At 40.0% G+C, this 15,515-nt stretch overlaps 1 protein-coding gene across 1 annotated transcript in view; it reads right to left on the reverse strand.

The window, feature by feature from the left end:
• Nucleotides 1-646: 646 nt before the first annotated feature.
• Nucleotides 647-15,515, reverse strand: part of ADGRA3 (adhesion G protein-coupled receptor A3) — a 128,925-nt gene continuing 114,056 nt past the window's right edge. The window contains exons 16-19 of the mRNA XM_032273441.1: nt 15,386-15,509; nt 5,979-6,124; nt 2,358-2,453; nt 647-2,218 (exon numbers count right to left, since the gene is read on the reverse strand). Coding sequence (XP_032129332.1) covers nt 979-2,218; nt 2,358-2,453; nt 5,979-6,124; nt 15,386-15,509 — 1,606 coding nt within the window. The 3' untranslated portion in view covers nt 647-978. The remainder of the gene's footprint in view (nt 2,219-2,357; nt 2,454-5,978; nt 6,125-15,385; nt 15,510-15,515) is intronic.

Below are 15,515 nucleotides of genomic sequence, written 5' to 3' on the forward strand. Positions count from 1 at the left end.
ATTAATAGGATCCAAGGAAAAATGCAGAAGTAATGTAATGTGGCGGGGCGGGGGGGGGGCCTGTCTGAGGTTATTTCCATTTCCAAAAAACATCCTGAGAGATCCTTTTAAAACCTGGGGGTGGGTGGCTCACGCTTGTAATCCCAGCACTTCGGGAGGCGGAGGAAGACGGGTCACGAGGTAGAGATCGAGACCATCCTGGCCAACATGGTGAAACCCCATCTCTACTAAAAATGCAAAAATTATCCGGGTGTAGTGGCAGGTGCCTGTAGTCCCAGCTGCTCAGGAGGCTGAGGCAGGAGAACTGCTTGAACCCATGAGGCGGAGGTTGCAGTGAGCTGAAGTCACACCACTGCACTGGTGACAGAGTGAGACTCAGTCTCAAACACACACACACACACACACACACACACACACACACAAAACAAAACAAAACAAAAAAACTTGGTAGCATTTAAAACTAGACTTATAAAATACAGCAACCAAAAAAATCACTTTGGCTTACATGCCATAATCAATACACTTAACCATTTAATATATGTAACTGATTTTGATTTATGTGTAACTCTCATTAAAATACCTCAAACCACTGATTTCATTAAATAGAACTAAATGCTTGTATTGTAAACCATAAAAATAACAGATTGACACAGTAACAAACACCTATTTATTATATTAAATACAAGCCTGAAATGTTTAGTACACATTGTGGATTCCAAGAAATTACATTTCAGATCTCAAAATGTCCTGTTGGTGCTTTGACAACTAAAACAATGTTTTAGAAAGATTTTTTGTTTTCAGATCCTAAAAAATAGTAACAATTTGGGGATAAAAATAAGTAAAATCCAAAACTTCAAAGTTTATTCCAAATTCTTTTGAATCCCTATGGTGGCTGTAAACAGTTTTTAATTGTTCATACCTTAAAGGAATGTGAGTATCACAGTTTATATGAATTTCTGCCTAGGAAGTCCAGCAACGTTACACAGTAGTTTCGTGTTTCCATAATCCAGTCCTAACATTGCCAGTGCTATCGGTACCGAGCAAGGGTCCCTCCTGCCCATTGCTTTTAATTGGTCCATTCTGAATGGCCAGATTGAGGCCGTAAGACTTCTGCTGATTTTCAAGTTCAACCACAGCTGGCTTCCTTAACGTATCTTTTTTACTACTGGTTGAAACTGGCTTTTCAAAATTTCTGCTGCTTTTGGGAAGTGTGCTACAAGCATCACTGCTGTCTTGCTGTGGTGGGTTGTACTGTCTCTCTCTGTAGGCTAAATAAGCTCTTCGGCTCCTTGAGTGTCCTTCGTTAGTGCCCAGCCGGCTTTTAGGTAAGCCGTTCTGGACGCTTCCTTCCACGCTTGTTGGGACATCATAGGCGTATTCTCTCAATACTGTGAGTCGGCTTGCCCGGTGTCCTTTACTTCTGTTTTTATGATGGCGGCTTGAGTGCACGTTTGTTCGAAACTGAACTTCTAAAGGCGCCACGTGCATTTTTATATCATTGTCCATCGAATGTTCTGTCAGACTATTATCAAGCTGAGGGGTGTTCACAGGTAAAGAATTGACATGGCACTGAGCTGCAGCTGCCTGCAAGTTTGTTAATTTGCAGCCCTGGGAGGAATTTTTGAAGCTTGAAGCACTTTTGTTTGTGCATGAAGACTCTGCACTGCTATTGGGGCACTTGGGTGCCTCTCCGTTTGTCCCGCTAGAGTTGGGGGGCTGGACGTTGACTTGCACTGAATAGGAGCTCCGTCCTGGGCAGCAAGTCATGATCCACGCAAGTCTCACATCCTCCCTATTAACACAATGGTGGACCGTGAAGAACGCACTGAAGCTTAAACATGTGGCTCCAAAAACGAAGCTAAAAACCAAATCCAAAGGGTAATACAAAGAAACAGCCAAAGCCCCAAACATCCACAGTGCAACATATAAGAGCAAAGTAAGGCTGGCCCCCAAAAGCTGAGAATGAAAAGTGTGCTCATTTTCCAAGACCGATGTAGAAATCAGAGACAAAGACATTGAATCCTGATGATTTATTTCGCCATTTTCATTGGCTGCCAATCTCTGTTGCTCCTCCGTGGGCTCCTTAAGCTCATATTTGCGCTCGGGGTGCCTTTTCAACTGAATAAATATGCTCAAAAAGTACATGCAGTTTACAAAAGTGATGAAGCTGGCAGGCCCGTAGAAGGCTCCCAAGGAGGGTTCCCATGCCATCCAGCAACTGGAAAAGAAAATGATAAACCAGATCAGATGCTACATGTTTCAACAAATTATTTAAGAAACTGCAATCACCTAATAACTAGAAAATACTTAAAAGAGAAGCAACTGGGTCAAGTACACAGAGAATATAAAATACTCACTAGGGTGCATTTGGCCGACTACCGTAATTCCTAATGTTCGCTGCTGCGGTTATGCCACAAACGATGATGGGGATACCACCGCCAATCAGGTAAAACCTAGAAGGAGGAATCGCAGCAAATACTACTCATCATTCCATTTTTTAACATGTATCTATCATATCTCAGTACTTCAAAAGTAATTCCCTGAAGATTAATTATTGTTTTTATTCCAATAGTAAGTTGAGAGTTAAGTTGGGGGAGGCTGATTTATTAGCAGTAACGTGATTTTGTTTTGTTTTAAAAGATTTCTTGTTTTTAAGCACTGTTTCCAAGGAGAGGAAAGCTGATCAGCTTCTGCCACCTTGTGGACAGGAAAAGTAACACTTTTTGCCTGCAAGTAGGATTTCAGCTTTTTTTTTTTTTTTTTAGGGGGAACTGGCTTCTTTTAGATTCAGCAGGTGAACTAAAAAGTGCCATCATTCATACTAAAAAAGTACTGGCATATTAATTCCTGATTAATGTTCAGCTCAGCCTGCATGTCCCAGGACCTCCACTGCTGTGTATCTCATCCCCAGTCTTCTGAGACTGAGGCAAGGAAGTATCTGGATCCCAGCAGCTTCACAGAGCGAAAGGCCCTACCTGACCCCTTCTCCACAGAGTAGCTGGGGAGAGCAAGGGAAATGATGGTGCAATAAAAACTGATTGAAACCGAGCAGTGACTGGTCCTACGAAAAAAAACTTTGTGGTCATCTCTGAGCTCCTTGATCTCTCTGAAAATAAATTTCCGTCCAGATGGATACTCCTGGGGAGTCAGAATCTTAATTTTGCATTTGCTCCTTCCTGAGACAGAGCCCCAAAATCTTGTGTTCGGTGGCTAAAGGCAATATCTGTGATACACCTGCCCATATATTGTTTCTTTGTCGTACCTTGTCACTAAAATCCTTTAACGTGATGTTAGAACTGCTGAAAACTAATTACTCTATAAAACTCTAACTCTGCCTTCTATTCCAATTACAGAAATGCCAATGATATGTGATTTTTCTCCTTCTTCCTGCTATACTAAATTCATATCTGCTTGTTACCAGAAAAAAAAAACATGATTTCCAAAATTGATCTTGGAGTCTATCTGTGACTCTTGTTTCACCTCCCCCAGCTCCCCAGTCTTCTTGTTATCAAATAAGCCTATTTTACATCTTTAAAGTCTTCTGTACTGGTTCTTATTTCCAGCTTTTATATAATATATATATATTTTTTTTTTCCCCCCATCTTCTAAAACTTTCCTTCACCTACCACTTCTTTTCTCTCTTCCCTCTGCAAACACTGGTACTACAACTTCCATGCCTTTATCACATTATTGTCAGCTGCACCCACTCAACACCATGATACTAAAAACGCCCTCTTTGAGGTCAGAAGAGACTCACGGGCAAATCCCGTGTCCCACCCTCCAGGCAGCAGTGTTGCTCAGGTTTCCTTAAACTCAAGGATATGGGGAAAGCAGTGCTAGAGTGCAGAGCTTGAGCTGTCTAATGCAAAGAGGATGTTTTTGTGCCATTTGGGGACTGCAGAGCGTCTGAAGCCCAAGCTGTCTTTTCCTTAACTCTTTATCTTTGTTCTCAGAATCTTATAGGAAGGAACAGCTGCTTCAGGTTGAGATTCCCAAGTTTCTGAGCCAAAAACACCACCTTCTCGCCTTTCTTTTAATAGAAGTGAGGGAGGTGTCAAATCTCATCCTCTGGGGCCACCGAGCACCCCTGCTGCTCCTTGTCAAACACGGAACCACTGTCCCCAAAATCTTCCATGTTCTTGGGTGTTCTCTTTCCACAGCCAAAAATCCAGTGATTTTTCGATGACCCATCTATTAAACATTAATGTGGTCCAAGTATCATTCTTTTCTTAACTAACTTCTCCCTAGGAGATCCTGTTCATTATCATGGTTTCAATTACCACATAAGGAAATGTCTCCTGCTCCTCCTACACAATGTCTAGCTTGTCCTCTCTGTTAAGCCCTGGACTTCTAAAAATGTAAACATTCCACAAGAAAGTACTGATGAGCCTAGCGCCCTGACCCCTTCTGCCTGTCTCCCCCACCCACCTGCCCTTTCTGTCTTACCTATCTTATTTCTCAGTTGATGGAAACCCCATCTATCCAGGCACGCTAGCTAGGCTAGCATAGACAACTTGCAGCCACCTTCAAACTTTTCTCCCTCTCATAAGTCCGGCTAGACATCAACCCTAGAGAAACTGCCTCAAGCCTCTCAAACATGTGTCCTCCTCTCTGTTCTCCCTGACACTGTTCTGACCTTCATAGGGGCTGCCCTAATAACCTCAGCAGAATTCTTTATTCGTGGGCATTCTGATTTATACTCCATACTAGAGCCATAGCTATCCTTCTAAAATGACACTGTGTCAGCCACTCCCTTAGTTAAAATCCTCAGTAGGCCGGGCGCAGTGGTTCACGCCTGTAATCCCAGCACTCTGGGAGGCCGAGGTGGGTGGATCACGAGGTCAAGAGATCAAGATCATCCTGGCCAACATGGTGAAGCCCCATCTCTACTAAAAATACAAAAATTAGCTGGACATGGTGTTACATGGCTGTAATCCCAGCTACTCAGGAGGCTGAGGCAGGAGAATCGCTTGAACCCGGGAGGCGGAGGTTGCAGTGAGGCAGAGATCACGCCACTGTGCTCAAGCCTGGTGACAGAGCAAAACTCCGTCTCAAAAAAAAAAAAAAAAAAAAAAAATCGTCAGTGGTTGCCCACACTTTAAATAGGATCCACAACGCCTCAAAGCCAGGTTGCTTCTTGAATTCCTGCTACTTGACACCAAATACACCCGAGGCTCCAACCAAACTGCGTTTCTCAAGGTTTCCTCTGCTCACTCTTCTATTTGGAAGTGTCACTTTTACACTCTGTCTTGATCACAGTAAGGTTCACGCCAGCGGTCCAGCATTTCCTAACACCACACCCCCAAAATTAATGGCTTCTTATTTTGCACTTTCAAAGAACCTATCTCCACTACACTTCTCACACAGCCCAGTCTGCTCCTCCTGCAAACTATAAACTCCTGAAAGGCAAGGGGGTCTTCTCTAAATCCCTGGCCCAGGGCCAGTTACAAATCAGGCATTCAATAAGCCTGGTCATCACCGATAGATTTTATTCATCCAGCAGGATAGTCCATTTACAATTTTTCATATTATAATGGATAGGAAAATACATACTACAAGTATTTTTGTCCTTTGCACAGAATAATTAAATTGACATATACTTGAGCAGATTAAAACCTATGACATATGACCTCAAGGAAATAAAAACAGCTGCTATTTTCATAGTGCCTCTTAGATGGCCAATACCATCTTAAGTGCTTTGCATCTCCTCATTTACTCCTCACAACTGTAGGATGGGAGAATCGGCCCCACTTTTGAGATGAGCATGGAAGGCTCAGAGAGGGCACAGAAGTTGACTGAGGGCTCGCAGCTCAAAGGATGCCTAAGCCATTTTCAAAACCAGGCTCTGCTGTGTATAAGTCCATTCTTTGACTTCCCATAATTCACTCAGCAATTTCATTATATATAATTATCCCTCAATGAAAGCAATCAAAACACTTAGTTAACCTTTAAGATAATACAACAAAGATATGAGATACCTTAGCATTGGTCTTGGTGGAGGTGGTGGTTCATCAGGATCCTGGCACCTTTTAGCTTTTTTAGTGACTTGTTTGTAGATATTTCGAGCTGTCACTCCTATCCATAGTACTGTGGCAAGGGTGGAATAGTGAAGAATTATCCCAACCTACAAGGAAAATCAAAGAATACATAAACTAAAAGAAAAAAATGGGCCAGGCAAAGTGACTCATGCCTATAATCCCAGCACTTTGGGAGGCCGAGGCGGGTGGATCACAAGGTCAGGAGTTCTAGACCAGCTTGGCAAACATGGTGAAACCCTGTCACTACTAAAAAAAGAAAAAATACAAAAATCAGCCAGGCATGGTGATGAATACCTGTAATCACAGCTACTCAGGAGGCTGAGGCAGGAGCATTGCTTGAACCCAGGAGGCCGAAGTTGCAGTGAGCCCAGATTGTGCCACTGCACTCCAGCCTGGGCGACAGAGCAAGACTCCCCCCACCCCCACCCCCCATATATATACTTCCACTAAGGCTTATCTAAAAATTGGTAAGTAACTTTCAGAAGTCTGCTTCAAAAGCAGCAGGAAGGCCTATCCTAATAATCAACTCTGTTGCCTGCTAATGCAACACCACATTCTAACAGAGGCGTGACAGGGGATCATGTTCCTGAAATACACAAACCAACAACTGGCTCCAAGAAGCTCAAACTACCACTTATACCCAAGATGACCCTTAATACAGGACAGAACATTAAACCAAAAGTGTGTTTTTCATAAATGCCACATTATAAATTGGAGTTCATTTTCTGTTTTTGAGACGGAACCTTGCTCTGTCACCCAGGCTGGAGTGCAGCGGCGTCTCGGCTCACTGCAACCTCTGCCTCCCAGGTTCAAGGGATTCTCCTGACTCAGCCTTCCAATTAGCTGGGATCACAAGCCTGGGCCACAATGCCCAACAGGGTTTCGCCATGTTGGCCAGGCTGGTCTCGAACTCCTGACCTCAGGTGATCCACCCACCTCAGCCTCCCAAAGTGCTGGGATTACAGGCATGAGCCACTATGCCCAGTCTAGAGTTTATTTTCTAACATTATTTTTAAGGAGGAATATATAGAGGGTACAGGTAACTACAGGGTGAAAGCCACAACACATAGAGAGTAAGTTGCAGAGTCAGAGACTGAGATCTAATCCAGAGCTTTTATAATTGTAGCAGTAACAAAACAATATAATAACATATTGATGGTTAAGAGGGTGAACTCAGAATCGAATTTTCCTTGGTTTTTAAATTGGTATCCCCCTCTTACCTGCTAGGTGACCTAAGCAAAGTCACATAACATGTAAAGTGTTGGCTTCCACCCTTGGGAACCAAGAATAATGTAAAAGTACTATGGGGATAAGTAAGATAGTCCACATGAAGCATTTAGCAAACCACCTAGTATGTGACAAGCAATTAGCAGAAAAAACTATATTATTTCCTATTAAAATGTGATTTTGAAGAAATAATGTAACCTCCCTAAAATTAACTTTCCTCAATTTAATAGTGGGAAAATTACCAATCGCCACCTCTGGGAGTGTCACAGAAATTGAATGGGCACAACACCTGGGATATAATAGGTACTCGGTAAGTATAAGATAACTGCAGTACATGCACATGAGGTACCACTGAAGTTTCTGTTTATCAAATGATCTGTATATGAAACAACTCTAGTTGAGGATAAAATCCTAGGTGAAGATGTGAGAAAGTAAGAGACGCTTAAATTTTAGTTTAAGAAAAGTAAATGTCGTATGTCACTGTAGCATCAAGGACACAATCCGGCTTTCTTAACTCGTAACTTACTCTCTTTTTTTAATCCCTTATTTTTTACATAATTATTACAGGTAAAATTCTATTAACGAAAATCCAAGAAAAAATTTGTCATTCTACAGGGATGCCTCTCCAACCTCAAGAAAATCAAAGGTCAAAAATAAAAACATGGCCCAGGCTCGGTGGCTCACACTTGTAATCCCAGCATTTTGAGAAGCAGAGGCAGGCAGATCATGAGGTCAGGAGTTCAACACCAGCCTGGCCAACATGGTGAAACCCTGTCTCTACTAAAACTACAAAAATTTAGCCAGGCTTGGTGGCGCACACCTGTAGCCCCAGCTACTCAGGAGAATCACCTGAACCAGGGAGTCAGAGGTTGCAGTGAGCTAAAATTGAGCCACTATACTCCAGCCTGGATGATAGAGCAAGACTCCTTTTCAAAGTAACAATAATAACAACATGGACCATTGTCCAGAGTTTATGTTAATGAGAACCAATCTGCAGCAAAAACTTGATGACCCGAAAGCCCAAATCTTATTTTGCAGGGGAAAACCAGGGTCGTCCCTCTCCAGAGAAACCTTGCAATGCCTCTGGAGGTGCTGGGAGAGAGGATCAAGTTTGGCCCAACTACAAAAGTCAGAAGTGATCTTCTTGAAGAGAAAGGTTGCTTCTTGGTTCCCATTAGTCTTGCTGACTGCACTGTGAAAGCAAAATTTATAGACAGAAATGGAACAGAAACCATAAAATAACCCATTGACCTATCTAATGTCATACCAAATAATGTAAGTAAAAACAGTATAAATGAATTCGATGCATAGAAACCAATAAATTCAAAACAAATCAGAGATTGACTCAAAATGGCCAACTCTGCTATTGCTGGAGGTGTCTCTAACACAAAGGTCAAAAGAATGAGACTCAAATGCATAAGTAAAAGTACAGAACTTCAACACAGGAGGTGTCAAAGAATTTTCCACATGGGGAAAAAAACCATCTTTTGGCACTGAAGTGTTTTCTATGGCATTTCTAAATTTTCAGAGGAGGTTTACTCTTAAAGATACTGAAGCCTGATTATTACCAGTAGTGGAATTTGAGGGGTATGATGACATCTGCTAGCATAGTCATGAAAGCAAATCACTAAACATTCTACAATATTCAGAAAAAAAAAAGGAGTGATTAATATCTAGTAGGAAAGATTTTCCTGTCTTTTGGAATGTAGTACTTCCTATTGTCTTCTCCATCTGACACTGCGTCTACATGAAATACAACCTTGCTATCACATTTTCTTCCAAATAAATCAGAGATGAAGATGGAAATTCTGTAAATTGTTTAGAAGTAATCTAATTCATGAGGCATGTAAATAATTAGTTAAACACAGTAGATTATTACTCAAGAAAGCCACCTTACCTCAGGACACTAATTTCCAAAGTTGTAAAATGGGTATAAAATAATTATCCAAATATATGTTTGTTATCTAACTATAAACTCTCACATATTAGAGTTCATTTAACCACCAATAAGCCTACGGCAGTGCATCATACATAGCAACTGTGTAAAACTAATGAACTTTATGATGAATACAAACATATAGACAATGAATACATGAACAACTAAAATTTTAGCAGCTTACATTAATAAATGCCTGCTATGTATTAAAAAATGTATTCTTGCATGTGATTTCACCTTATCCTTTTGTCATCACCATGAGGTCAGTGTTAACCTTGAGATACAAAAACACAGACTAAGACTGAGAGAAGTCATCCACCAGAGATTACACGGTCAGTAACACAGCTGTGGCTCAAACTCAGGTTAGATGGTTCCAAGGTCCTTGCCCTTCCTACTCTCCTACGCTGGCCTCTACTAAGTACTAAAGCACAGCGACGGGGCTGAGAGGCACTCGGAATCAAACAGACAACTTTTGAATCATGCCTCTTCCACCTAATGGCCTGAGTGACCCAGGGCAAGTTATTTCAATTGTCTATGATTCAATTTATATAGTTATAAAATATATGAAGAAAAACTACCTCCTAGGGCTAACATGAAAGTTAAGACGTAACACATGCATAGCAGTTGGCAAGTAGAATGGTCTTAATATTCACTGATTAGATTTTTCCAAACACATCTCTTGTGCCATTGCAGCAATCCTCCTCTAAATAACAGATCTCAAGGGCACCTGACAAGGGCGGCTGGCACTGTATTTAATGAATTTAATCATGGAGTGGTGGAGCAACAAGGTATCTTACATAAGATCCAGCTGAATCCTCTCACTGCATGGTTAAGAAAACCAAGGACCAAAAAATTAACCACCAATTATTTGGCAGTGTATCATGAACCAGAACACAGATCCCTTCCAGGCTCCAGTCAATGGCCCTTGCACTTCCTCACTCAACTTCTTAGTTTTCTTTCAGCACCCATAGCAAAAGAGAGTTAAAGGCCATAGAGAGCACCTAAGATCCTACCTGAAATGAACTCAGGAACCAGAGTCAGAAGAGTGAGAAGTACCTGGCTGGTGGCACCTTTAATAACCTCAACCAATCACTGTGTGGGAGAAACGATATTATGACCCATTGATACTGTTCATAAAATATGTGAGCTCGCAAAGGGCGATAATAAAGACAAAATGGCATGGATAATGTACAAATACAAATTACACAGAAAAACATGTGCACATGTTTTTTGAGCATGAGATGGAGCAAGACTCCATCTCAAAAAAAAGGGCTCGGTTTTTGAGAGGGAAGAACTTTAACAATCAATTACCTTAACTAGCTGACCCATTATTTTATAGAAGAAACATTAAGCCCCTACTAGGTTAAGAGACTATTAACATAAGTTGTTCTGGCAGACACAAAATTAGAACCTACCTACTAGGATCTGGAATCCTAATTCTACCACTCTGTGCTCAGCTGCTGATTACCTGAATTGAGTATTACAATGGAAAAGTGAAGCAAGGAATGTCTGAGTCAGAAACACAAGAATGATGCTATGTCTTTCATCAAAGGGAAGCACATTATAAACACAGAAGAAAACAACAGTGAAACATCTAGGCTGGCCTTTCCCTTTCCTTTTGTAAACCTTTAATGGCATTTGTTCTTGAAGCCCTAAAAACTCATACAATTCCTCTCTTTTTCCATTTAGAAATGGGGCCAGACACGGTGGCTCATGCCTGTAATCCCAGCACTTTGGGAGGCAGTGGCAGGCAGATCATGAGGTCAGGAGTTCGAGATCAGCCTCGCCAATATGGTGAAACCCCATCTCTACTAAAAATATAAAAATTAGCTGGGCATAGTGGCACACGCCTGTAGTCCAAGCTACTCGGGAGGCTGAGGCAGGAGAATTGCTTGAACCCAGGAGGCGGAGGATGTAGTGAGCCGAGATCGTGCCACTGGGTGACAGAGCAAGACTCCATCTCAAAAAAAAGAAAAGAAAAGAAATGGTATAAAATTCCACTCAGGACAATGAAAGGCAGTCATCTTTACAATGGCTTCTTTCTATTCCTTAGTGAAATAAATTTATGTGTCTGCTTCATGAAATCAATGCATACTTTGAGATAAAATGGAGACCTTTATTGCCAATGTGTGCTGAGTACTCTTCTAATAGAGTCTATGATCAAAACAGCTCCAGGTTGGAATGCATTCTACTACGTGCAGACGGGCTTCTTTTTCTTCATTCATCCAGTAAACATTTGCTCAGCATCTACTGTGGGTCAGGTGTCATGCTGGTCCATGGATAAACACCAGTGAATCAACTACTATAATTCTTATACTTGTAAAACATAGAGTCCGGGGAGAGCTTACAGGTCAGAGATAGCAAACAGTAAATCGTAAAGTTTTGTAGGCAGCATGGAATTTTAGTAAGGAACTAATATGGTTTAGTTGTGTCCCCACCCAAATCTTGAATTGTAGCTCCCGTACTTCTCATCTGTTGTGGGAGGAACCAGGTGGGAGGTAACTGAATCATGAGGGCTAATCTTTCCCACGCTGTTTCCTCATAGTGAATAACTTTCATGAGATATGAAGGTTTTTATAAAAGGGAGTTCCCTGCACGTGCTCTCTCTTGCCTGCTGCCATGAAAGACATGACTTTGCTCTTCCTTTGCCTTCCCCCATGATTTTGAGGCCTCCCAGCCACGTGGAACTGTGAGTCAATTAAATTACCCATCTCAGGTCGATAAAGTGAAATCCACAAGGTAAGTGGCAGTCAGCCACATGAAGGGGAGAAAGACTGAGAACACAGAGGAGCTATCTTCTATACATGGATTTAGTTGATCTGAAACCCATCATCTGACTTCTTATAGGTAGTTTTTTTACAAATGTATAGTAATAGCCTAAAACAGAAATATACCACACAGATGAGAGGTAATTTCACCAATATTAATATAATAATGGTAACAGGAACATTTATTGAACAGTCAGTATATGACTGGTTCTCTTGAGATGCTTGAGTCATTTAATTCTCTCAAATATTCTTATATACCTACATTTTAAATTGGATCTCAGGTATACAATTATGGATTAATAAATTAATAAATTAATAAACCACAGTATTATGACACATTCTAATGAGTGGGCCAAGCACAGCATGCCTTTATTTAATTAGTTATTATTAATAGTATGATACTTATCCAAGAATCTACCAGCAAGACACAAGACAAGACCTTGTCAATAACCTGTATCTAATCACACGACCCCCTCATCAGAGGTAACTATCACCCTACTATAGACTATGTATCATCACCCCACATCCTCTGTTAATCACTCCCTTGCTTTCTCTTTTATAGTTTTATTGCACCTATTTTTTTGTTAAAAGTGGGCTGTTTGTTTTAGTGATTTTTACCTTTATTAAAGAAAAACATGGTGAATTTTAATTTGTAGGGCTTACTTTTCACTTAAAACTAATTTGTGCTATTCTGCATTGCTATAATTCATTGGTTCTGACACTTGTATAATACCATAGAATTTGTTTGTTCATTCTCTCTGTGTTGGGTATTTGGGTTGCTTCCAGGTCTTTGATATTATGTATAATGCTGCAATGAATATTCATATCCATACTCCTATTCATGTGCATACAGGCAAGGTTACTCTCTGAGGTCAGGAGTGGGGCCTGCTGGGTTCCAGGGTACATGAACACATTACTATAGAAGGCAATGCACCCCAAGAGGATGTCCACTTACATTCCCACCAACTATATAAAAGGATCCTGTGGGTTCATACGTTCATCAAGACTTGGGATTGTCAGGCTTAATTTCTGCTGACAGAAAAGCCCTAAAATGGTAACTAATTGCCTTTACTGGCATCTCCAGGACCCCCATGGTGTTGAACATTTCTGCACATGTGCTGGCCCTGTGAGTTCACTCTTCTATGACATGCTCGTCCATTCTCTTGCTACTTTTTCTTCTGGCTTGTTGTAGCGTTCTCACCAATTATAGCTATTGATATATTTTTTTACTCGAATGCTCTGTTAGTTGTATGGACTGTCAATAGATTCCTCCAATGTGTAACTTAGCTTTTTAGTTTCTTTGAGAATTCTTGATAAACATGAGTTCTTATTTTTAGTCACAATTACCTCTTTTCTAGTGGATGGCTTTCACTGTCTGGCCTTCAGGTCTCCAACATTTTTTAAAAAGGATTTTAAGATGTTGGCTTGGATATGTAAGTCTTTAAACAACCTATAGTTGACTTTTTTTTTTTTTTTAAATGTGGCATGAGGTATAGACACAGTTTAACCATTTTCCAAATGGATTTTCTCTGGCTCCATTTACTGATGGTGGTCTCTCTTCCCCAGGTGTCAAGGCATGTCCCCTCTGTTGAATGTCAGAGTTCCCATGGTCTGCCTCTGGACTCTCTATTCTATCCGACTGGCCAATTTATCTCTGCCTACAGCTATTACCATACTGGTTTCATTTCCATAGCCTCATAAACCCTGATGACTAGAAGACAGTCTTCTGGCTCTGCTCCTCTTTTTCATCAGTGTCTTGTCTTTCTTTGGCCATTTATTTTCACATAAATTTAAAAATCATCTTATTGAGTTTCATAAAAAATTCTACAGATTAATCTTAGAAGGAACTGCCATCTTGCTGATATTGTCTTCCTATCCTTTGATCTATTACATCTTTCCATTTATTTAGGTCTTCTTTAATACATATTTTAATTTAACCCGTAAATCTTGAACATCTTTCAGTATTCCTAGGTGCCTGATAGTCTTTGACACTATGTAAATACTACCTTCTCATTATGTTTTCTCACAATTGTATTTCTGCATACTAGCAGCCGCTATTTGCTAAACTTTCCTATTACTTCTAAGTAATTTTGTGGAAATTAGTTTTTTAATATAAATAATCACATCATCCAACTCAATTATCATTCCCAATTTATAGGTGACAAAACTGAGACACAGAAGAGTAACACATTAAAATCAAAATCTCTAAGAGATACCCGCACTCTTGCGTTCCCTGAAGTATTACTCACAGTAGCCAACAGATAGAAACAACTTGTATGTCCATCAACAACAAATAAAGAAAACATGGTCTCTACATACAATGGAATATTATTCAGCCAAAAAAAAGAGGAAAATCATATTCACCAACATAGGTGAACCTTGAAACATTATGCTAAATGAAATTAAGTAAGTAACAGAAGGATAAATACTGCATGACCACACTTATGTGCAGTATCTAAAGCAGTCAAGATCATAGAAGCCAAGAAGAGAATGGGGATTGCCACAGGACTGGGGGAGAAGAAAAGGGGAGTCATTGTTCAATGCATACCGAGTTTAAATCATACAAGATGAAAAGTTCTAGGTACCTGCTCTATAACATTGTGCTTACAGGTGAAAATATTGTACTGCACAATGAACAATTTGTTTACAGAGTAGATCACATGTTATGTGTTTTTTAATCACAGTTTTAAAGGCAAAAAAAAAAAAAACAAAACAAAAAAGAAAGGTTAAACAGATCGCCCACAGAAACACAGCCAGTAAATTGTAAACTGAAATCCAAATCCAGGCGGCCTGAACTTTCAATTAGTGTTAAATGTCTTGCTCTCATGCAGGTGAAAAACAATACACAAACACGAAATAAAATTTTCCACAGTTTCTATTCATATATTGAAGAGTTTCCATTTTTATATTTATGCTGCAAAAAAACTGTTCACTAAGGCTATATATGTAATAATTTATTGGAAACGAAGGGTAGAATTTTTTAAATTCTTCATATTTACCTAACCTAGTGTTATTTGTATATCTTTACAGTTAACTTTTTTCCAATTTGGATGTGCTCATTAACACATAAAATAATTCTTAAAATTCTACTATCAGAAAATGTCACTTCTCTATCAGCCAAAGTCAGAACTTTGTAATTTTAAAGATAAATAACAGGCATTGTAGCAATAGCTATGCTATGTAATTCTGAATTCCCAATAATAAAGGGATGAGCTGTTGAAGTTATATATTCAGTTGCAAAGTGGTAATTTAAAACATGAAGTACACTGGCAAATTATTTAAGTGACAGACATTACATATATCTTTAATAAGTTAAAGAAAAGGTGTTAAAGAATGATTTTTTTCTTTTTATAGTTAATGAAATTGTTTTCTAATACCAGTAATTGTTTCCATTTCAATTTTTCCCTCTGACTTACTGCTTGGCAGACGCTGGCATTCCTGGTCTGGGTTATTCCTCCCACAAAGACCACACAGGTTAGGAAAAGATGAAAGCACAAGTTCACAAGCATGTGCCAGCTCTTGAGGCTGATTCTAATCAAACTGTTT

The sequence above is a fragment of the Sapajus apella genome, unplaced genomic scaffold (genome assembly GCF_009761245.1).
Source record: "Sapajus apella isolate SASKATOON/1434 unplaced genomic scaffold, GSC_monkey_1.0 scaffold5, whole genome shotgun sequence".
NCBI classification, from domain to species: domain Eukaryota; kingdom Metazoa; phylum Chordata; class Mammalia; order Primates; family Cebidae; genus Sapajus; species Sapajus apella.